The 24,652-nt window shown below is 34.4% G+C and overlaps 2 protein-coding genes and 1 pseudogene across 2 annotated transcripts; all 3 read right to left on the bottom strand.

Annotated features, from left to right (window-relative positions):
• Nucleotides 1-1,726: 1,726 nt before the first annotated feature.
• Nucleotides 1,727-5,353, bottom strand: LOC149576871 (linoleate 9S-lipoxygenase A-like; annotated as a pseudogene).
• Nucleotides 5,354-16,654: 11,301 nt separating this feature from the next.
• Nucleotides 16,655-18,286, bottom strand: LOC149576870 (linoleate 9S-lipoxygenase 5-like). The gene is made up of 5 exons (XM_089795179.1): nucleotides 18,054-18,286; nucleotides 17,617-17,976; nucleotides 17,413-17,437; nucleotides 17,206-17,329; nucleotides 16,655-17,118 (listed from the first exon to the last, which is right to left on the bottom strand). The coding sequence occupies exons 1-5, from the start codon at nucleotides 18,284-18,286 to the stop codon at nucleotides 16,655-16,657; spliced, it is 1,206 nt and encodes a 401-aa protein (XP_089651305.1).
• Nucleotides 18,287-18,304: 18 nt separating this feature from the next.
• On the bottom strand, nucleotides 18,305-19,430 carry LOC149576869 (linoleate 9S-lipoxygenase A-like). Its single transcript, XM_089795168.1, has 5 exons — nucleotides 19,247-19,430; nucleotides 18,832-19,155; nucleotides 18,659-18,744; nucleotides 18,444-18,551; nucleotides 18,305-18,361 (listed from the first exon to the last, which is right to left on the bottom strand). The coding sequence occupies exons 1-5, from the start codon at nucleotides 19,428-19,430 to the stop codon at nucleotides 18,305-18,307; spliced, it is 759 nt and encodes a 252-aa protein (XP_089651294.1).
• Nucleotides 19,431-24,652: the final 5,222 nt, after the last annotated feature.

Below are 24,652 nucleotides of genomic sequence, written 5' to 3'. Positions count from 1 at the left end.
TTCCTCACTCCACAATGCTTTCATGAGTCTTTAAGACCCAAAATTGTGCCACATGGAGGGGGTTCACACCTTTTATGCTATCTGCTTTGTTTGTTGGGAGGAATCTCTTCACTACATCTTAGTCATCCATTGGAAATAAAGCCAATCTTGATCGACGAATGTGACTTAATCCTTCATTGGGAGGAGTTTCCTCGTTGCATCTCAGTCATCCTTTTTGAGGGGGGAATCTACATCGACGGTTGCGACTTAATCCTTCATTGGTGAGGATTCACGATGCATCTATGCCGTCTATTTCGAGAGGAAGACCTTCATCGATGACCATCATTCATTTTTGGGGAAACCAAATTCCCCCTTGGGATCAACCTTGCATTTTTTGTGGGAGGTTAAGACATCATGTTATCTCTTTTCATAGTTTTTTGCCAGCGACATGAATGTCTTTCCTCTTCTTTCCATGAGTCTCCATTCTAGCGCCTACTTAAGCTGCATTGTTTCTGCAATGCTCTAAAGCCCAAAATTGCATCATGCTACTACATGTCACCTTTATGACATTTCCTCACTCTGTAGTGCTTTCGCAAGGCTCCAAGACCCAGAATTGTGCCATGTAGCGGGGGTCCCCACCTTTCGTGCTATGGTTACAATTTAGATTTTAGGGTTATGGTTAGAATCAAGGTCAATTCTAGAGTTTATAGAATATTTAAAGTTAAGATTAAGGATTAAATATACATGAGGGTTAGCATTGGGTTTTATGATAATTACAGTTAGGATTATAGTTAGATATATCATTTAGATTAGGTTTTAGTCAGGGTTTAATTAGACTTAAGATTAGGGTGAGGATCAAGGTGAAATCTATATTAGGGTTCATATCATGGTAGGATTGAAACTAATGTTAGGGTTAACATTGAAATTATGATTAGGGGTAAGGTGAAGATTTATATTTGGTCATGATTGCGGTTTGTGCTAGGATTAGGGTCTAAGCTATGATTAATTTTATGATTGTACCTTTAGGGTTAGGGTTTTGTTTAAGTTTATGATTATGGTTACAACTATGGTTTATGGTTCAAGTTTAAAGTTGGGAATGTGATTAGGATCAGGGATTAGTAAATTTTTTAAGAGTTCGGTTATAGGTTTACACCATGGTTAGGACCTTGGGACTGGATTTAGAGTTTAATATCATGGTTATCCATATAGGTAGGTTTAGGATTTTGATCAATATTTTGGAGTTTTTTTTTACATTATGGTTAAGGGTTAGATTTTAGGGTTAGGACTATAACCAATATTAGTGTGTAGGTTTTTGGTTTAGATTATGGTTTGGATTGAGATTTTTGTTATATCAATAGGGATATGTTTTAGTGCTATAATTAAAGCATAATTGTTTTTTATGAAGGTAATATATTACATTTTCGACCTTATTTTAATGTAAAATTTTCTTTGTTTAATTGATTCATAGAAGTTATAAATCTTCACTTTTATTAAACATTAAATTGAAGAGAACAACCACATTTCTTATGGGAAGAACATAAATTAATAAATCTTTATTGGTACATTGAAGAACGGCTAGAAGGTACAATTTAATGTGTGTAAAATCTCTGCTCAAAATTCAAAACAAAAGAAAACAATGGTGCTCAATTGTCATGTGTGACGGATGATAATTTTGAGTTGCAGCCATATTGTGAATGGAAGTGCTTCGAGTGAAGGTTTGGAATTTCTTGTCTGTGCGAAGATGCCATTAAATAGATATGCTATTGGGCACACCACGGCCTGTGAGACCACCTGATTTTGATAGATCAGTAGTGTTGGGGTATAGCAGTGTGTAAGGGACTTTTGCAGGTCCGGTCCTGTTCTTGTAAACATGACAGTTGTTATTCCTGTCAATTATAATATTCTCAATCTTTGTCATGTTCTCTGAAAATTTTGTAAATCTCTCTTGAATACGGAGATCATCTACTCTATCGATGGTGGAGCCCTGCAACTGTCCCACATACAACTCATTTTTTGCATGCTTTGACAAAATTTCCAGAACAGCCATGACAAGGGTTGCTTGCGTGGGAGCGGAGACGATCTTGAGGAAGAATTCCTCTGGATCCTTAACAAGTTCATCATACTCAGGTGTTCCCTTTTCTGGAATCAAGCGTCTACTCATGGTAGGTAGATTGGGCATGTATCCCCCGTACGAGTACTGCCCAAAGTTGACTGCAGCATGGTGAGCAGATGCAGTCCAGATTATAGTCGTCACTATTTCTGCTTCAACCAAAGAATCCATCTTGTACCATCTGCTTGGATCGTCCCTGAGTTCTCCGTGGCCGACATTTACTATCTCATCCCACCAAGCCTGCAATTCCTTGTTATTTCTAATGGAGGCATCGTCCTTGTAGTAGAGGGACAGGTAGTCTGAAACCCACTGTTTCACGGCAAACCATATTTCTATACAAGGTCAACAGCATATGGGTAGTCCTTGATCACAAGCTTCAAACCATTCGGTGCCTTTGAATCAGGGACTGCCATTCCCCTACACAGTACATTGTGAAGTAACGGGTCAAATTTTCGGTATCTCTGTTAACTGGATTGGAAAAATGAAACGGATGTAAAAGGACAGTAATCAGCTTTTTAGCAACATTTCACCATATTACGAATAAATGTTATGAACCAGCATGGGTAATGCAGCAGTCGAGCTATTAAATAAGTTACCTTTTGAGCAGATCGGTCTCTAATCCTTGTTCATTGAATTTCCACTGCTTGTAGGCTTTAGATGACAATTCTATACAATATCTGCTAGGCGTGAAGCCTTGTTCAATAATACCTGACGCATTTATCAAACTCTGACAGGCAGCTTGATTGATGTCCATGGTATCCACGTAATGAGGTATTAACAATTTGTATACTGGGTGCATTTTGCTTAGTTGTCTGTGGGTTGCTATAATGAAAGGCTCCGTGATACAATGTGTTGTTAACTTGCGGACAATTGGAGAGCAAAACGTGTTTATCTTTAAGAAGTTTTTAGGCAACTTATAATCTTTGATCGATTTTGCCAGAATATAGTTTAAGTGGCTGTTGGTATATTACGGTGGGAAAATGGTAATGTGCATACTGCATAGTGAAAATACAGGTCGGAAAATGGTACTTACCAATGACTGACGAGCTGATGGTAACCTACATCATTGACTTTAGCATGCGCTTTGGCCAGCTGCCACAGCGCTCCTTCTTCTGTCCCATGTTCCCCTGGTGTGAAAACCTTTCTTACGGCCGCCTGATCATCAATTGGTGGCAAACACAACTCAATGGCCACTGGCTTCAGAATCCCTCCTTTGGTGAGGAAGTAAAGCGTGCGGCTTGCATATGTCTTGGCATCTTTCGACATCTTGTTTATACGCTCCACTTAAGGCATATAAACATCATAGTAGTCCACAATAAATAACCTTTTAGAAGCAGTGGCCTGCATTTTCCACATTAATTTTACATTAGATTTCAATAACAGTTAGATTAAGGAAGAGGGAGCTTTTGAAGAAAATAAAGACCAGATCCACCGAAAGGCCCTCAAGGTTCATTTCTATGTGCTGTGCGGCGATGGCGCTCTTATTTGGACCGTATATCCTTTCATCCAAGCTACTCGTGGGAGGAAATGTCTGTTTCAATTGTAAAGCGGCCATTGTTTATGTTATTGAAGAGACACGAGAAGAAGAGTTATAAATGTGAAGATTTTGGGGAGTTACAGAAAGTGGGTCAAGGTTACCTCTAGGCACTTGATCACCAATGGATTCAGCCTTGCAAGTGTCTGGCGTGCAAATTCCTCGTCGCTTCTCCAAGCGCACTCATCCGCTGTGGTGTGCAAAAGATTGGTTCAATTGTTGTTTAACCTTAATAGATTGTAGATCGATTAATGAAGCAATGCCAATATATTTATACTTTGGACAATTTGCGGGCGAGTGAAATTAATGAGCGGAATGTCATCCTCGATGCTGTCGAGGAGTCCCTGCACAAAATGCAGTGGGCTGCTATCCTGACGGAGAGTCCTGAGAGAATTGTGGGCAGTTTTGAGACCTCGTTTGTAGAGGTCGCTTACGTCATCAAAGGAGTCAAATCCGTGATCGAAGAGATTAGTGAGAGTGGGAACGATGAGGTCAGCAACTGCGTCTATGAGGTGAGCTCCAAAGTCAGAATAGTCAGAATAAGGAAACCTTTCGTCCGGGGGAATGAAGATCAAGCTTGTGCGAGTCTCGAATTCGGGGGCTGCAACAGATTCAATAAGAAAACATGTGTCAAGATTACAGGCTCACAGTTACATAATGACTAGTGAGTATACATGTATATAGACACATGCCTATTTGAATGCGCGGACGACCAGTTCGGCATCTCCTGGGATATGGGAGCTCCTGCGATCCACCCAGCACTTCCCTCCGCAGCTCTGCATCCTTCTCTGGCTCCCCAATCAAATCCATCTCCCTCAACTTTCTCAGCCCCGCCGGGGTTTCCTCCGGAACAAAGCTCTGATGATAAACACACATTCACATTCACCTTCATGTTAGCGCTTCTACTATTTGGTCAAATCCTGAATAATTTAAAACCTTGCAATTGCTATATATATGTGTTAGCGATAAGGAAAAATTGACCTTATTGGCGAAGAAAACACGGTCATTCGGGTTGACGAAAGAAAGGGTTATCCACGAGTTGCATTGGAAACGAACATTGCAGTCGCCAGGGACAGATATGGTGAGTGATTTCAGAAAGAACTCTTGGGCGTGCATGTTTTTTATGAAAAATGCGCCTGGGAACCGGAGTGCCAAGTTCCATTTCAACGTCCACCGCGCAGCTTGTCTCTTGTGAGATGGGTCCGTCCCATGGGCTCCACTTCAAGTGACAAGGCTGCCCCATCGTTTTGCCCAATCTCGTTTCTACACAAGATAACATGCATCGCATCGTATTAATTAAATTGGGATGAATATACCATTCTTCAAATTTAATTCATACCCTTTAATATCAACATACAAATACAAATTTATGTGTGTAAACGTCTTCTAATCGCCATTTCTTTACCATTACCATCAGTTAAGCAAACACAATTCTATGTGTATACTAATTATAATATTAGAAATGCACTTCCCATGAGAAAGCAGCTTAAAGCTTATATTATTATTATTATTATGCATAGATTATTGCCGGGGTCCACTTGGTCGGTGCTCACAAGCTGAAGAGAGATTTTGTTCCCCATCAATTCAGATGCCTCGTCAAGCAGCGTTGCAGCGTAGTCCGTCAAGTGGAGGAGAGCCACTTTCTGCAGCACCACTTCACCATTCATCTCATAGTCGGGTGAACTCATTCCATTGCTGCCCACTGTTGCAGCTGTTGTAATTGAACCCATCTTACTAATTCGCTCCTTCACTCGATTACAATCCGCTAATATATATCACTTGCTGCAGACTCAGACTCCTACGAACAAACGAAGATATCTAGTTTTGCTTAATCGCTTATATTTCCCTATATATTATATTGATAGGTCCTACGAACAATGAAGATATTTGCAAGTATTGCTCTATAAATAGCTGGCCAAGGAGGATAACATTACGATTCCGTGGTTGGCATGTTAACGTGTTTCACAACATCCTCACACTCGTTGTTGTTGACGACAATAATTGGTGGGCTCTATAATCAACGTGGTTTTAGGGTCAAATATTGTCTTCACATTCAAATTTTTTTATCATTTCTTGTCTCTGATCTCGTTCTTTTAAAAGTGTTTATAGATCCCGCTCTCCGGAATCTTCAAAACACATTTACGTCATCAACGTGGTTTTAGTGTCTAATGTCTTCCAATGGTATGCAAGATTTTTTTAAAAAATTATTCTCTCTCTCATTATTATTATTATTTTAAATATTCATAAAATCGTTTGACGGAATTTTCAAAATTCATTTTACTTTGGCTAGAAAGTTATCACGTGTTCAACATTAGAAATGTATGTCATAATGGTTTGGTCATTTGATGTGAAATAAAAAAATATAGTTGAATTTCTTGTAAACAAACATTGGAAAACTTTTCCAATCAATTATCTTTTCTTGATAATAACGTGACAAACCATCGGCACTAAGGTTTTAAACTAGCTATATATACCTCTATATATATTACGCCGAGAGTAATCGTTCTCGAGGCGCCTATTTTTATTTAATCCCAAAGTTATTTTAATCGAAGTTGGGATTAATGAAAATAAAAATAGGCGCCTCGAGAACGATTACTCTCGGCGTAATATATATAGAGGTAGATATAGCTAGTGGCAGTCGCGGCGCAATAGGAAAAATATTTACTTTTTATTTTTTATTTTGATAAGGTTACTATAAAATTGTTAATTAATTTTTAATTAGAGTTGTATGAAGTTAGTATAAACTTATGCTTCAAAATATTTTTAAAAATTTAATATAAGGAGTTTAATATAGATTAAAAATATATTTTTTATTTTTGGGATATTGTAATGTAAAATGTTATAGTCATACATAGATATATGGTTAGGGACAAAGTTACCATTATAGTTAATGTTAACCTTAGGGATAGAATTAGGGTTAGGGTTAGCATTAGAGTTAGGGTTGGAGTTAGGGTTAGGGTTTGAGCTATGGTTAAGGTAAGGGATAGAGTTATGGTTATGGTTATTGTTAGAGTTATGGTTATGGTTTAGATTAGAGCTATGTTTATGGTTAAGGTTAGGGTTAATGTTATGGTCATGGTTAAGGTTAGGGTTAGAGTTATGGTTATGGTTATGATTAGGGTTAGTGTTAGGGTTATAGTAAGGCTAACGTTAGAGTTATGCTCATGGTTAAGGCTAGCGTTAGAGTTATGCTCATAGTTAGGGTTAGGGATAGGATTAGAATCCAATTATGGTAGAGTTAGAATTAGGGTTAGAGTTAGGTGTAGAGTTATGTTTATGGTTAAGGTTAGGGTTAGAGTAATGCTCATGGTTAAGGTTAGGGTTACGGTTAAGGTTTGAGTCAAATATTATTTTAAATTTAATATAAGGAGTTTAATTTAGATTAAAATATATATTTTATTTTTGGGATATTGTAATGTAAAATGTTATAGTCATACGGAGATATATGGTTAGGGACAAAGTTAGGGTAAGGGTTTGAGCTAGGGTTAAGGTTAGGGTTAGGGTTAGATTCTAATTATGGTAGAGTTAGATTTATGGTTAGAGTTAGGGTTAGGATTAGGGTTATAGATAGGATTAGAATTAGAGTTAAGATTAGGATTAGAGTTAGGGTTAGGATTAGGGTTATAGATAGGGTTAGGGTTAGGGTTAGGGTCTAGGTTAGGGTTAGGGCTAGGGTCAGGTTTAGGGTTAGAGTATGAGTTAGGGTTAGAGTTTGAGTTAGGGTTAGGGTTATAGTTTGAGTTAGGGGTAGACAGAGAATTATAATTTGGATTAGGATTAGGGTTAGGTTTAGGGTTTGAGTTTGAGTTATGGTTAGAGTTAGGGTTAGAGCTAGAGCTAGAGTTAGAGTTAGGGTTAGAATTAGGGTTAGTTTTAGGGTTTGAGTTACCAATAGAGTTAATTTTACAGTTGGGTTAATGTTAGAGTTAGGGTTAGGGTTAGAGTTTTGAGTCAAGGTTAGGGTTAGAGTTAGGGTTAGGGTTAAAATTAAAATCCAATTATGGTAGAGTTAGATTTACAGTTAGAGTTATGGGTAGGGGTAGGGTTACGCTTACAGTTAGGGTTAGAGTTAGATTTAGGGTTAGGGTTAGGGTTAGGGTTAGGTTTATATTTAGAGTTAGGGTTATATATAGAGAGAGTTATATCAATGTTAAGGTTAGGGTAACGGGATTGAGTAAGGGTTAAGGTTAGAGTTAGGGTTAGGGTTAGGGTTTCGGTCAGGATTAAAGTTAGGGTTAGGGTTAGAGTCTAATTATGGTAGAGTTAGATTTACAGAAAGAGTTAGATTTAGGGTTAGAGTTAGGGGTAGGGTTAGGGTTAGGGTTAGGGTTAGAGATAGGGGTAGACAAAGGGTTAGGGTTAGGGTTAGGGTTAGGGTTAAGGTCAAGGTTAGGGTTAGGTTTATGGTTAGAATATGAGTTACGGTTAGAGTTTGAGGTATAGTTAGGGCTATAGTTTGAGTTAGGGGTAGACAGAGTATTAGAATCCTAGCTACGATTAGGGTTAGGTTTTGGGTTACGGTTATGGTTACGGTTAAGGTTAAAGTTAGGTTTAGGGTTATAGTTATAGTTAGGGTTAAAGTCCAATTATGGTAGAGTTAGATTTAGGGTTACAGTTAGTGGTAGGGATAGCGTTACAATTATAGTTAGGGTTAGAGTTAGAGGAAGGGTTATATTTAGAAGTTTTCTTATGGTCACAGTTATAGTTACGAGGGGAGTAAGGGTTGGGATTTTAGATTATATTTATTATTATATAAGGTGCCCTATATAATAATATGTATATTCCCATGCTCATGGATAAGGTTAGGGAAAGAAGTAGGACTGTGGTTATTAGTGTTACATTTAGAATTTCATTTAGGAGGGCATTGTGTGCTATTTTTTCCCCCTATTCAACCCATCACTGATGTCTGATCTGAGAGACCTTAAATGGGATAGGTTCTTTGCAGAGGGTTAACATCGCTAAGGTTGGCGGCTAACATTTTGTGTTGGCTCGGTTTCTTCATTGACCACGCTGGATCATTTTTTCTTGGTCGGGTTGATTCATGCTACGAGATTCGATAACTCTTATTTCTTCGCGAGCTATCTTCCCATCTTCCCAAAAGTGCAAGATGTTGCCATGCATTCCCATTCTAACGTTTCTTTATATGCTAGTGTCTTCGAAACACTCTAAAGCCTAGAATTGCACAAGATGCTGCCATGCATCTCCATTCTGATGCATCGTCATGCTACATTGTTTCTTTAATTCTCTAAAGCCCAAAATTTCATCATGCTACCACGCATTGCCTTTCCAACATTTCCTCACTCCACAATGCTTTCATGAGTCTTTAAGACCCAAAATTGTGCCACATGGAGGGGGTTCACACCTTTTGTGCTATCTGCTTCGTTTGTTGGGAGGAATCTCTTCACTACATCTTAGTCATCCATTGGAAATAAAGCCAATCTTGATCGACGAATGTGACTTAATCCTTCATTGGGAGGAGTTTCCTCGTTGCATCTCATTCATCCTTTTTGAGGGGGGAATCTACATCGACGGTTGCGACTTAATCCTTCATTGGTGAGGATTCGCGATGCATCTATGCCGTCTATTTCGAGAGGAAGACCTTCATCGATGACCATCATTCATTTTTGGGGAAACCAAATTCCCCCTTGGGATCAACCTTGCATTTTTTGTGGGAGGTTAAGACATCATGTTATCTCTTTTCATAGTTTTTTGCCAGCGACATGAATGTCTTTCCTCTTCTTTCCATGAGTCTCCATTCTAGCGCCTCCTTAAGCTGCATTGTTTCTGCAATGCTCTAAAGCCCAAAATTGCATCATGCTACTACATGTCACCTTTATGACATTTCCTCACTCTGTAGTGCTTTCGCAAGGCTCCAAGACCCAGAATTGTGCCATGTAGCGGGGGTCCCCACCTTTCGTGCTATGGTTACAATTTAGATTTTAGGGTTATGGTTAGAATCAAGGTCAATTCTAGAGTTTATAGAATATTTAGAGTTAAGATTAGGGATTAAATATACATGAGGGTTAGCATTGGGTTGTATGATAATTACAGTTAGGATTATAGTTAGATATATCATTTAGATTAGGTTTTAGCCAGGGTTTAATTAGACTTAAGATTAGGGTGAGGATCAAGGTGAAATCTATATTAGGGTTCATATCATGGTAGGATTGAAACTAATGTTAGGGTTAACATTGAAATTATGATTAGGGGTAAGGTGAAGATTTATATTTGGTCATGATTGCGGTTTGTGCTAGGATTAGGGTCTAAGCTATGATTAATTTTATGATTGTACCTTTAGGGTTAGGGTTTTGTTTAAGTTTATGATTATGGTTACAACTATGGTTTATGGTTCAAGTTTAAAGTTGGGAATGTGATTAGGATCAGGGATTAGTAAATTTTTTAAGAGTTCGGTTATAGGTTTACACCATGGTTAGGACCTTGGGACTGGATTTAGAGTTTAATATCATGGTTATCCATATAGGTCGGTTTAGGATTTTGATCAATATTTTGGAGTTTTTTTTTACATTATGGTTAAGGGTTAGATTTTAGGGTTAGGACTATAACCAATATTAGTGTGTAGGTTTTTGGTTTAGATTATGGTTTGGACTGAGATTTTCGTTATATCAATAGGGATATGTTTTAGTGCTATAATTATAGTTTAATGTTGGATTATAGTTATATTGTACATCATTGTTGGGGCTAGGGCTAAGGTAGGGGTTGTTGTTAGGGTTAACTAAGGATGACAATTAGGATGGTTTATCTTTTCAAGTAGAAAAAAAAACTCATATTGATTCAAAAACAAAGAAATTATACTTCGAAAATATTTTTCTATGTCATAATAGATTCATTTATTTTAATTATTGTATTAGTTAATTAGTTTTTTGATATTTCAAAGTAAACATGGCTTATTTTATTTAAATTTAAATAATATTATTGTTTTGAATTGAATTTAGCTTAATTGTTAATGATCATATTTATATTTCTAATATTAACTCCAATTTGATCAAAGACCAAATATATTTTTGGTATTTTTGTAAACGAACTTCCTTAACACTTCCCTATTTTAAAGTTAATAAAATATCATTTCTATTGTCTTAGATTTGAGAGTAAGTATATTAAATAAGTAATAATAAATGAACATTATGATTAATATATTTCTAAAATAGAAATATATTACTTAAAAACTTGTTTACTTTAAATGAATAAAGTACTCATTTACTTGTAAATTTTAAAAATAGAAATTAATCTACATATATATAAAATATTTATTCTTTTTCCTATTTGCATACAAATTAATTAAAATCTAAACTTTAAACTACATAAATATTTTTAAAATATATATCCATCAATAAATAGTTTAGAATAAAGTAAAATCTAAAAATTAGACACATATAGAATCTTTTTAATTTTTATATACATGTTTTTCTAATTTATTTCTACAAACATGCAACTGATATTTCTATTATCAATTTTTTTCCATTCTAAAAAAATCTAGATGTAAATAGAATTTTTTTAGATGCATGCAATCTTTCTAATTTTTTCTACATACATATATTAACATTTCTATTTTATATTTTGTTTTTACATTATGGTTATTTCAATCAAAATATGTAGATGTAAATAGAATTCTTTTCAAAAAAAATTATTTAAATTTAAATAACATTATTGTTTTGAACCGAATTTAGCTTAATTGTTAATGATCATATTTATATTTCTAATATTAACTCCAATTTGATCAAAGACCAAATATATTTTTGGTATTTTTGTAAACGAACTTGCTTAACACTTCCCTATTTCAAAGTTAATAAAATATCATTTCTATTGTCTTAGATTTGAGAGTAAGTATATTAAATAAGTAATAATAAATGAACATTATGATTAATATATTTCTAAAATAAAAATATATTACTTAAAAACTTGTTTACTTTAAATGAATAAAGTACTCATTTACTTGTAAATTTTAAAAATAGAAATTAATCTACATATATATAAAATATTTATTCTTTTTCCTATTTGCATACAAATTAATTAAAATCTAAACTTTAAACTACATAAATATTTTTAAAATATATATCCATCAATAAATAGTTTAGAATAAAGTAAAATCTAAAAATTAGACACATATAGAATCTTTTTAATTTTTATATACATGTTTTTCTAATTTATTTCTACAAACATGCAACTGATATTTCTATTATCCATTTTTTTCCATTCTAAAAAAATCTAGATGTAAATAGAATTTTTTTAGATGTATGCAATCTTTCTAATTTTTTCTACATACATATATTAACATTTCTATTTTATATTTTGTTTTTACATTATGGTTATTTCAATCAAAATATGTAGATGTAAATAGAATTCTTTTCAAAAAAATTTATTTAAATTTAAATAACATTATTGTTTTGAACCGAATTTAGCTTAATTGTTAATGATCATATTTATATTTCTAATATTAACTCCAATTTGATCAAAGACCAAATATATTTTTGGTATTTTTGTAAACGAACTTGCTTAACACTTCCCTATTTCAAAGTTAATAAAATATCATTTCTATTGTCTTAGATTTGAGAGTAAGTATATTAAATAAGTAATAATAAATGAACATTATGATTAATATATTTCTAAAATAAAAATATATTACTTAAAAACTTGTTTACTTTAAATGAATAAAGTACTCATTTACTTGTAAATTTTAAAAATAGAAATTAATCTACATATATATAAAATATTTATTCTTTTTCCTATTTGCATACAAATTAATTAAAATCTAAACTTTAAACTACATAAATATTTTTAAAATATATATACATCAATAAATAGTTTAGAATAAAGTAAAATCTAAAAATTAGACACATATAGAATCTTTTTAATTTCTATATACATGTTTTTCTAATTTATTTCTACAAACATGCAACTGATATTTCTATTATCCATTTTTTTCCATTCTAAAAAAATCTAGATGTAAATAGAATTTTTTTAGATGCATGCAATCTTTCTAATTTTTTCTACATACATATATTAACATTTCTATTTTATATTTTGTTTTTACATTATGGTTATTTCAATCAAAATATGTAGATGTAAATAGAATTCTTTTCAAAAAAATTTATTTAAATTTAAATAACATTATTGTTTTGAACCGAATTTAGCTTAATTGTTAATGATCATATTTATATTTCTAATATTAACTCCAATTTGATCAAAGACCAAATATATTTTTGGTATTTTTGTAAACGAACTTGCTTAACACTTCCCTATTTCAAAGTTAATAAAATATCATTTCTATTGTCTTAGATTTGAGAGTAAGTATATTAAATAAGTAATAATAAATGAACATTATGATTAATATATTTCTAAAATAAAAATATATTACTTAAAAACTTGTTTACTTTAAATGAATAAAGTACTCATTTACTTGTAAATTTTAAAAATAGAAATTAATCTACATATATATAAAATATTTATTCTTTTTCCTATTTGCATACAAATTAATTAAAATCTAAACTTTAAACTACATAAATATTTTTAAAATATATATCCATCAATAATTAGTTTAGAATAAAGTAAAATCTAAGAATTAGACACATATAGAATCTTTTTAATTTCTAGATACACGTTTTTCTAATTTATTTCTACAAACATGCAACTGATATTTCTATTATCCAATTTTTTTCCATTCTGAAAAAATCTAGATGTAAATAGAATTTTTTTAGATGCATGCAATCCTTCTAATTTTTTCTACATACATATATTAACATTTCTATTTTATATTTTGTTTTTACATTAAAAATAGAAATTAATCTACATATATATATAAAAAATTTATTCTTTTTCCTATTTGCATACAAATTAATTAAAATCTAAAATTTAGACTACATAAATATTTTTAAAATATATATCCATCAATAATTAGTTTAGAATAAAGTAAAATCTAAAAATTAGACACATATAGAATCTTTTTAATTTCTAGATACATGTTTTTCTAATTTATTTCTACAAACATGCAACTGATATTTCTATTATCCATTTTTTTCCATTCTAAAAAAATCTAGATGTAAATAGAATTTTTTTAGATGCATGCAATCTTTCTAATTTTTTCTACATACATATATTAACATTTCTATTTTATATTTTGTTTTTACATTATGGTTATTTCAATCAAAATATGTAGATGTAAATAGAATTCTTTTCAATAAATCTAGATGCATATAGAATTCTTTTAATTTTCTACATACATAAAATCTTTCTAATTTTTTTCTACATACATAAAAGAATAATTTCTATTTTCTATTTAAAAAAAAAGCTATCATAAAGATTGATAAAAAAATTGATTGCATATGCATTCTTTAGTTTGTGCACTAAATGCACAAAATAAATTGTATAGATTAAAACTTTCCGTGCTAGGCACGGGAATATACAATAGAAATATCAGTTACCAAGAATAGTCGGCCACAAGCAATCAAATCTTAAACTCTGCAAAATTTCTTGCAAGCAATCTTTGTTCTGTCTTCGGCTGAAAAGGAAAAAAAGAATTTCAGATCTGAGATTGTTTAGATTGCCCTATTCGATTCAAAAAGCCATGGAAGTCACCGCAATTACATCTCCAAGAGGCCTAATGTGCCTTGATTCAGTACCCACATGCTTATCTCCATGAAAAACTCTGCACAGGTCCTCCAGTGGCCTCAATTTCGGTCATATGAACAGAATTCTAAATCTAAATGAAATTAATTAAAATTGAAATATAAGTCAAAGTAGAATATTATAACTAATTTTAAATTTCAATTTACTTCTACATCTAAATCTAAATGAAAATGTAAATAAAAAATAGAAATCTCACCTGCAAAAATGTTACTCCAAAACTTCAATTTACTCCTATTCAAAAACTCCAATCTAATCCTACAATAACCTCCACCTCTTTCTTCCTGCAAAAACATAAAATGAAAATGAAATGAGGAGCCTTGGTTTTATAACTTCTGAGAGGCTCCTCATATCCCCCAACAGACGTCTCTTCACATTCCACGAATTTGTTTCAAATTCCCCCACTCCCCGCAAAAAAAAAGCATGAATGTGCATGCAAAATTATATTTAACAAAAAAAAAACCATATTGAAATTATTTCGCCCCTATTTTTTCAGGCCCTATTTTTTCGGGTCGTACTTTTTCGGGCCCTACTTTTTCGAGCCTATTATTTCGGCCTCCATTTGGCTTCCTATTATTTCGGCCAGCTACTATTTCGGGAATTCTTTTTTAATATTTAATTTGGAAGTTTGTAAATGCTCCCAATTCTTTTTTGTTGACAGGAATCTTGGCATATTCCCGTGCTGGGCATTTGTGCTGCCATTGTATAGAACGCCTCTCGGCGTAATAACTAATGCTCCTATACATAGATAAGGACGAACAACTATCCAAGCTACCCATAAATACTACTCCTATTTTTGGGTCAAAAATAACATTGTCCAATTAACAATAATTAACAGAACAAATATTGAATTTGTTAAGATGGCAGGATCATGCTCTGATACCACTATAATATCCCTCTTCCCAATCTTTTAAATATTTACCACTTTATTTCGTAAACAATCAATGATTTCTCTCCTTTGCGTTTGTATTCATTTATATATTTCATTGTAAGAGGGGATGCGTCTATTCAAATTAGTTTTGTTATATTTATCATTTATTTATATTTATACTTTAATATTAAAATATTATTATATATGTGAATCATATCATATACAATTTATTTCTCTATTAAATATTACAATTATAAGGTAATATCATATTATATGATAATGATTTGTATATAATTTATTTATATATTTATATAAGACTATTTCTTATTTCGATGTTGCATTTGATATTATGACATATTAAATTTATGATCCTATATAATATTTATATGTACAATTATCATATATTATTATTAATAGATAATATAGTATTATTATCTCATTCAATATTACTATATTGCTATGAGTAACGTATTATTATTATGACAAAATATATTATTTTATATTATAATTCTTTAATTTCTCTATCATGATTAGGAGACATGACATAAGGCTTGTTATGGTCTATGAAAATGTTCTAAACAATGAAATGTATACTAAATGTCTTGATAAGAACCTTAGGATCAAAATAATGAATATGTTGCATTTTTTTATCTTGTGTCAAAATATATTTTTCTTTGTTTAATTGATTCATTAAAGTTTTAAATCATCACTTTTATTAAACAACTAGAAGGTACAATTTAATGCATGTAAAATGTATGCTCAAAATTTAAAATAATATTTTATTTCTATCTCCATTGATTCGCTGAACTTCCTTGAATCTTCTCTAAATTTTAGCATTCATTTTATACTAGCTTTTTACACCATAATATTTGAAAAATGACAGATTTTATTCCAGTTTTCAGATTTTATTCCAGTTTTCATTCTCCCCCTTCAAGAAACATATTTTTTTGATCAATTCATACATTCACGATCCCATAAAAGGTGCCAAGTATTCCTACAAATATTCAACCATGGGAATAAATGACATATCAATAAAACACATGGATTCCATTTGTTTACAATTTAATGATTCTTCTAATAGATAGATTAAGATAAATACTTCATTCGAAAATACATGGAATAATTTCTCTTAAAGCAATTTAAGAAGCATCTAATTAAAGCATAATTGTTTTTTATGAAGGTAATATATTACATTTTCGTCCTTATTTTAATATAAAATTTTCTTTGTTTAATTGATTCATAGAAGTTATAAATCTTCACTTTTATTAAACATTAAATTGAAGAGAAGAACCACATTTCTTATGGGAAGAACATAAATTAATAAATCTTTATTGGTACATTGAAGAACGGCTAGAAGGTACAATTTAATGTGTGTAAAATCTCTGCTCAAAATTCAAAACAAAAGAAAACAATGGTGCTCAATTGTCATGTGTGACGGATGATAATTTTGAGTTGCAGCCGTATTGTGAATGGAAGTGCTTCGAGTGAAGGTTTGGAATTTCTTGTCTGTGCGAAGATGCCATTAAATAGATATGCTATTGGGCACACCACGGCCTGTGAGACCACCTGATTTTGATAGATCAGTAGTGTTGGGGTATAGCAGTGTGTAAGGGACTTTTGCAGGTCCGGTCCTGTTCTTGTAAACATGACAGTTGTTATTCCTGTCAATAATAATATTCTCAATCTTTGTCATGTTCTCTGAAAATTTTGTAAATCTCTCTTGAATACGGAGATCATCTACTCTAGCAATGGTGGAGCCCTGCAACTGTCCCACATACAACTCATTTTTTGCATGGTTTGACAAAATTTCCAGAACAGCCATGACAAGGGTTGCTTGCGTGGGAGCGGAGACGGTCTTGAGGAAGAATTCCTCTGGATCCTTAACAAGTTCATCATACTCAGGTGTTCCCTTTTCTGGAATCAAGCGTCTACTCATGGTAGGTAGATTGGGCATGTATCCCCCGTACGAGTACTGCCCAAAGTTGACTGCAGCATGGTGAGCAAATGCAGTTCAGATTATAGTCGTCACTATTTGAACTGCTTCAACCAAAGAATCCATCTTGTACCATCTGCTTGGATCGTCCCTGAGTTCTCCGTGGCCAACATTTACTATCTCATCCCACCAAGCCTGCAATTCCTTTTTATTTCTAATGGAGGCATCATCCTTGTAGTAGAGGGACAGGTAGTCTGAAACCCACTGTTTCACGGCAAACCATATTTCTATACAAGGTCAACAGCATATGGGTAGTCCTTGATCACAAGCTTCAAACCATTCGGTGCCTTTGAATCACGGACTGCCATTCCCCTGCACAGTACATTGTGAAGTAACGGGTCAAATTTTCGGTATCTCTGTTAACTGGATTGGAAAAATGAAACGGATGTAAAAGGACAGTAATCAGCTTTTTAGCAACATTTCACCATATTACGAATAAATGTTATGAACCAGCATAGGTAATGCAGCAGTCGAGCTATTAAATAAGTTACCTTTTGAGCAGATCGGTCTCTAATCCTTGTTCATTGAATTTCCACTGCTTGTAGGCTTTAGATGACAATTCTATACAATATCTGCTAGGCGTGAAGCCTTGTTCAATAATACCTGACGCATTTATCAAACTCTGACAGGCAGCTTGATTGATGTCCATGGTATCCACGTAATGAGGTATTAACAATTTGTATACTGGGTGCATTTTGCTTAGTTGTCTGTGGGTTGCTATAATGAAAGGCTCCGTGATACAATGTGTTGTTAACTTGCGGACAATTGGAGAGCAAAACGTGTTTATCTTTAAGAAGTTTTTAGGCAACTTATAATCTTTGATCGATTTTGCCAGAATATAATTTAAGTGGCTGTTGGTATATTACGGTGGGAAAATGGTAATGTGCATACTGCATAGTGAAAATACAGGTCGGAAAATGGTACTTACCAATGACTGACGAGCTGATGGTAACCTACATCATTGACTTTAGCATGCGCTTTGGCCAGCTGCCACAGCGCTCCTTCTTCTGTCCCATGTTCCCCTGGTGTGAAAACCTTTCTTACGACCGCCTGATCATCAATTGGTGGCAAACACAACTCAATGGCCACTGGCTTCAGAATCCCTCCTTTGGTGAGGAAGTAAAGCGTGCGGCTTGCATATGTCTTGGCATCTTTCGACATCTTGTTTATACGCTCCACTTAAGGCATATAAACATCATAGTAGTCCACAATAAATAACCTTTTAGAAGCAGTGGCCTGCATTTTCCACATTAATTTTACATTAGATTTCAATAACAGTTAGATTAAGGAAGAGGGAGCTTTTGAAGAAAATAAAGACCAGATCCACCGAAAGGCCCTCAAGGTTCATTTCTATGTGCTGTGCGGCGATGGCGCTCTTATTTGGACCGTATATCCTTTCATCCAAGCTACTCGTGGGAGGAAATGTCTGTTTCAATTGTAAAGCGGCCATTGTTTATGTTATTGAAGAGACACGAGAAGAAGAGTTATAAATGTGAAGATTTTGGGGAGTTACAGAAAGTGGGTCAAGGTTACCTCTAGGCACTTGATCACCAATGGATTCAGCCTTGCAAGTGTCTGGCGTGCAAATTCCTCGTCGCTTCTCCAAGCGCACTCATCCGCTGTGGTGTGCAAAAGATTGGTTCAATTGTTGTTTAACCTTAATAGATTGTAGATCGATTAATGAAGCAATGCCAATATATTTATACTTTGGACAATTTGCGGGCGAGTGAAATTAATGAGCGGAATGTCATCCTCGATGCTGTCGAGGAGTCCCTGCACAAAATGCAGTGGGCTGCTATCCTGACGGAGAGTCCTGAGAGAATTGTGGGCAGTTTTGAGACCTCGTTTGTAGAGGTCGCTTACGTCATCAAAGGAGTCAAATCCGTGATCGAAGAGATTAGTGAGAGTGGGAACGATGAGGTCAGCAACTGCGTCTATGAGGTGAGCTCCAAAGTCAGAATAGTCAGAATAAGGAAACCTTTCGTCCGGGGGAATGAAGATCAAGCTTGTGCGAGTCTCGAATTCGGGGGCTGCAACAGATTCAATAAGAAAACATGTGTCAAGATTACAGGCTCACAGTTACATAATGACTAGTGAGTATACATGTATATAGACACATGCCTATTTGAATGCGCGGACGACCAGTTCGGCATCTCCTGGGATATGGGAGCTCCTGCGATCCACCCAGCACTTCCCTCCGCAGCTCTGCATCCTTCTCTGGCTCCCCAATCAAATCCATCTCCCTCAACTTTCTCAGCCCCGCCGGGGTTTCCTCCGGAACAAAGCTCTGATGATAAACACACATTCACATTCACCTTCATGTTAGCGCTTCTACTATTTGGTCAAATCCTGAATAATTTAAAACCTTGCAATTGCTATATATATGTGTTAGCGATAAGGAAAAATTGACCTTATTGGCGAAGAAAACACGGTCATTCGGGTTGACGAAAGAAAGGGTTATCCACGAGTTGCATTGGAAACGAACATTGCAGTCGCCAGGGACAGATATGGTGAGTGATTTCAGAAAGAACTCTTGGGCGTGCATGTTTTTTATGAAAAATGCGCCTGGGAACCGGAGTGCCAAGTTCCATTTCAACGTCCACCGCGCAGCTTGTCTCTTGTGAGATGGGTCCGTCCCATGGGCTCCACTTCAAGTGACAAGGCTGCCCCATCGTTTTGCCCAATCTCGTTTCTACACAAGATAACATGCATCGCATCGTATTAATTAAATTGGGATGAATATACCATTCTTCAAATTTAATTCATACCCTTTAATATCAACATACAAATACAAATTTATGTGTGTAAACGTCTTCTAATCGCCATTTCTTTACCATTACCATCAGTTAAGCAAACACAATTCTATGTGTATACTAATTATAATATTAGAAATGCACTTCCCATGAGAAAGCAGCTTAAAGCTTATATTATTATTATTATTATGCATAGATTATTGCCGGGGTCCACTTGGTCGGTGCTCACAAGCTGAAGAGAGATTTTGTTCCCCATCAATTCAGATGCCTCGTCAAGCAGCGTTGCAGCGTAGTCCGTCAAGTGGAGGAGAGCCACTTTCTGCAGCACCACTTCACCATTCATCTCATAGTCGGGTGAACTCATTCCATTGCTGCCCACTGTTGCAGCTGTTGTAATTGAACCCATCTTACTAATTCGCTCCTTCACTCGATTACAATCCGCTAATATATATCACTTGCTGCAGACTCAGACTCCTACGAAGAAACGAAGATATCTAGTTTTGCTTAATCGCTTATATTTCCCTATATATTATATTGATAGGTCCTACGAACAATGAAGATATTTGCAAGTATTGCTCTATAAATAGCTGGCCAAGGAGGATAACATTACGATTCCGTGGTTGGCATGTTAACGTGTTTCACAACATCCTCACACTCGTTGTTGTTGACGACAATAATTGGTGGGCTCTATAATCAACGTGGTTTTAGGGTCAAATATTGTCTTCACATTCAAATTTTTTTATCATTTCTTGTCTCTGATCTCGTTCTTTTAAAAGTGTTTATAGATCCCGCTCTCCGGAATCTTCAAAACACATTTACGTCATCAACGTGGTTTTAGTGTCTAATGTCTTCCAATGGTATGCAAGATTTTTTTAAAAAATTATTCTCTCTCTCATTATTATTATTATTTTAAATATTCATAAAATCGTTTGACGGAATTTTCAAAATTCATTTTACTTTGGCTAGAAAGTTATCACGTGTTCAACATTAGAAATGTATGTCATAATGGTTTGGTCATTTGATGTGAAATAAAAAAATATAGTTGAATTTCTTGTAAACAAACATTGGAAAACTTTTCCAATCAATTATCTTTTCTTGATAATAACGTGACAAACCATCGGCACTAAGGTTTTAAACTAGCTATATATACCTCTATATATATTACGCCGAGAGTAATCGTTCTCGAGGCGCCTATTTTTATTTAATCCCAAAGTTATTTTAATCGAAGTTGGGATTAATGAAAATAAAAATAGGCGCCTCGAGAACGATTACTCTCGGCGTAATATATATAGAGGTAGATATAGCTAGTGGCAGTCGCGGCGCAATAGGAAAAATATTTACTTTTTATTTTTTATTTTGATAAGGTTACTATAAAATTGTTAATTAATTTTTAATTAGAGTTGTATGAAGTTAGTATAAAATTATGCTTCAAAATATTTTTAAAAATTTAATATAAGGAGTTTAATATAGATTAAAAATATATTTTTTATTTTTGGGATATTGTAATGTAAAATGTTATAGTCATACATAGATATATGGTTAGGGACAAAGTTACCATTATAGTTAATGTTAACCTTAGGGATAGAATTAGGGTTAGGGTTAGCATTAGAGTTAGGGTTGGAGTTAGGGTTAGGGTTTGAGCTATGGTTAAGGTAAGGGATAGAGTTATGGTTATGGTTATTGTTAGAGTTATGGTTATGGTTTAGATTAGAGCTATGTTTATGGTTAAGGTTAGGGTTAATGTTATGGTCATGGTTAAGGTTAGGGTTAGAGTTATGGTTATGGTTATGATTAGGGTTAGTGTTAGGGTTATAGTAAGGCTAACGTTAGAGTTATGCTCATGGTTAAGGCTAGCGTTAGAGTTATGCTCATAGTTAGGGTTAGGGATAGGATTAGAATCCAATTATGGTAGAGTTAGAATTAGGGTTAGAGTTAGGTGTAGAGTTATGTTTATGGTTAAGGTTAGGGTTAGAGTAATGCTCATGGTTAAGGTTAGGGTTACGGTTAAGGTTTGAGTCAAATATTATTTTAAATTTAATATAAGGAGTTTAATTTAGATTAAAATATATATTTTATTTTTGGGATATTGTAATGTAAAATGTTATAGTCATACGGAGATATATGGTTAGGGACAAAGTTAGGGTAAGGGTTTGAGCTAGGGTTAAGGTTAGGGTTAGGGTTAGACTCTAATTATGGTAGAGTTAGATTTATGGTTAGAGTTAGGGTTAGGATTAGGGTTATAGATAGGATTAGAATTAGAGTTAAGATTAGGATTAGAGTTAGGGTTAGGATTAGGGTTATAGATAGGGTTAGGGTTAGGGTTAGGGTCTAGGTTAGGGTTAGGGCTAGGGTCAGGTTTAGGGTTAGAGTATGAGTTAGGGTTAGAGTTTGAGTTAGGGTTAGGGTTATAGTTTGAGTTAGGGGTAGACAGAGCATTATAATTTGGGTTAGGATTAGGGTTAGGTTTAGGGTTTGAGTTTGAGTTATGGTTAGAGTTAGGGTTAGAGCTAGAGCTAGAGTTAGAGTTAGGGTTAGAATTAGGGTTAGTTTTAGGGTTTGAGTTACCAATAGAGTTAATTTTACAGTTGGGTTAATGTTAGAGTTAGGGTTAGGGTTAGAGTTTTGAGTCAAGGTTAGGGTTAGAGTTAGGGTTAGGGTTAAAATTAAAATCCAATTATGGTAGAGTTAGATTTACAGTTAGAGTTATGGGTAGGGGTAGGGTTACGCTTACAGTTAGGGTTAGAGTTAGATTTAGGGTTAGGGTTAGGGTTAGGGTTAGGTTTATATTTAGAGTTAGGGTTATATATAGAGAGAGTTATATCAATGTTAAGGTTAGGGTAAGGGGATTGAGTAAGGGTTAAGGTTAGAGTTAGGGTTAGGGTTAGGGTTTCAGTCAGGATTAAAGTTAGGGTTAGGGTTAGGGTTTCAGTCAGGATTAAAGTTAGGGTTAGGGTTAGAGTCTAATTATGGTAGAGTTAGATTTACAGAAAGAGTTAGAGTTAGGGGTAGGGTTAGGGTTAGGGTTAGGGTTAGAGATAGGGGTATACAAAGGGTTAGGCTTAGGCTTAGGGTTAGGGTTAGGGTCAAGGTTAGGGTTAGGTTTAGGGTTAGAATATGAGTTACGGTTAGAGTTTGAGGTATAGTTAGGGCTATAGTTTGAGTTAGGGGTAGACAGAGTATTAGAATCCTAGCTACGATTAGGGTTAGGTTTTGGGTTATGGTTATGGTTACGGTTAAGGTTAGAGTTAGGTTTAGGGTTATAGTTATAGTTAGGGTTAAAGTTCAATTATGGTAGAGTTAGATTCAGGGTTACAGTTAGTGGTAGGGATAGGGTTACAATTATAGTTAGGGTTAGGGTTAGGGTTAGAGTTAGAGGAAGGGTTATATTTAGAAGTTTTCTTATGGTCACAGTTATAGTTAGGAGTGGAGTAAGGGTTGGGATTTTAGATTATATTTATTATTATATAAGGTGCCCTATATAATAATATGTATATTCCCACGCTCATGGATAAGGTTAGGGAAAGAAGTAGGACTGTGGTTATTAGTGTTACATTTAGAATTTCATTTAGGAGGGCATTGTGTGCTATTTTTTCCCCCCATTCAACCCATCACTGATGTCTGATCTAAGAGACCTTAAATGGGATAGGTTCTTTGCAGAGGGTTAACATCGCTAAAGTTGGCGGCTAACATTTTGTGTTGGCTCAGTTTCTTCATTGACCATGCTGGATCATTTTTTCTTGGTCGGGTTGATTCATGCTGCGAGATTTGATAACTCTTATTTCTTCGCAAGCTATCTTCCCATCTTCCCAAAAGTGCAAGATGTTGCCATGCATTCCCATTCTAACGTTTCTTTATATGCTAGTGTCTTTGAAACACTCTAAAGCCTAGAATTGCACAAGATGCTGCCATGCATCTCCATTCTGATGCATCGTCATGCTACATTGTTTCTTCAATTCTCTGAAGCCCAAAATTGCATCATGCTACCACGCATTGCCTTTCCAACATTTCCTCACTCCACAATGCTTTCATGAGTCTTTAAGACCCAAAATTGTGCCACATGGAGGGGGTTCACACCTTTTGTGCTATCTACTTCATTTGTTGGGAGGAATCTCTTCACTACATCTTAGTCATCCATTGGAAATAAAGCCAATCTTGATCATCCTTTTTGAGGGGGGAATCGACATCGACGGTTGCGACTTAATCCTTCATTGGTGAGGATTCACGATGCATCTATGCCGTCTATTTCGAGAGGAAGACCTTCATCGATGACCATCATTCATTTTTGGGGAAACCAAATCCCCCTTTGGGATCAACCTTGCATTTTTTGTGGGAGGTTAAGACATCATGTTATCTCTTTTCATAGTTTTTTGCCAGCGACATGAATGTCTTTCCTCTTCTTTCCCTGAGTCTCCATTCTAGCGCCTCTTTAAGCTGCATTGTTTCTGCAATGCTCTAAAGCCCAAAATTGCATCATGCTACTACATGTCACCTTTATGACATTTCCTCACTCTGTAGTGCTTTCGCAAGGCTCCAAGACCCAGAATTGTGCCATGTAGCGGGGGTCCCCACCTTTCGTGCTATGGTTGAAATTTAGATTTTAGGGTTATGGTTAGAATCAAGGTCAATTCTAGAGTTTATAGAGTATTTAGAGTTAAGATTAGGGATTAAATATACATGAGGGTTAGCATTGGGTTGTATGATAATTACAGTTAGGATTATAGTTAGATATATCATTTAGATTAGGTTTTAGTCAGGGTTTAATTAGACTTAAGAT

Source organism: Cupressus sempervirens, chromosome 1, assembly GCF_028749045.1.
Source record: "Cupressus sempervirens isolate cs-2001-9-10 chromosome 1, ASM2874904v1, whole genome shotgun sequence".
Taxonomy (NCBI): domain Eukaryota; kingdom Viridiplantae; phylum Streptophyta; class Pinopsida; order Cupressales; family Cupressaceae; genus Cupressus; species Cupressus sempervirens.
The sequence above is the reverse complement of the archived record's forward strand: the minus strand, read 5'-3'. Positions and strand labels throughout refer to the sequence as shown.

What these genes read in the sequence shown, in the direction of transcription:
- LOC149576870 (XM_089795179.1), bottom strand. Translation starts at nt 18,286, where the DNA reads ATGTCGAAAGATGCCAAGACATATGCAAGCCGCACGCTTTACTTCCTC. An exon ending in GAGACCGATCTGCTCAAAAG is followed by an intron (nt 17,438 to 17,616) that starts GTAACTTATTTA and finishes TGTACTGTGCAG; the next exon opens with GGGAATGGCAGTCCGTGATT. An exon ending in AGAACTCAGGGACGATCCAA is followed by an intron (nt 17,119 to 17,205) that starts GCAGATGGTACA and finishes ACCATGCTGCAG; the next exon opens with TCAACTTTGGGCAGTACTCG.
- LOC149576869 (XM_089795168.1), bottom strand. Translation starts at nt 19,430, where the DNA reads ATGTGTGTTTATCATCAGAGCTTTGTTCCGGAGGAAACCCCGGCGGGG. An exon ending in TCGTCCGCGCATTCAAATAG is followed by an intron (nt 19,156 to 19,246) that starts GCATGTGTCTAT and finishes AATCTGTTGCAG; the next exon opens with CCCCCGAATTCGAGACTCGC. An exon ending in TGGTGATCAAGTGCCTAGAG is followed by an intron (nt 18,552 to 18,658) that starts GTAACCTTGACC and finishes CAATTGAAACAG; the next exon opens with ACATTTCCTCCCACGAGTAG.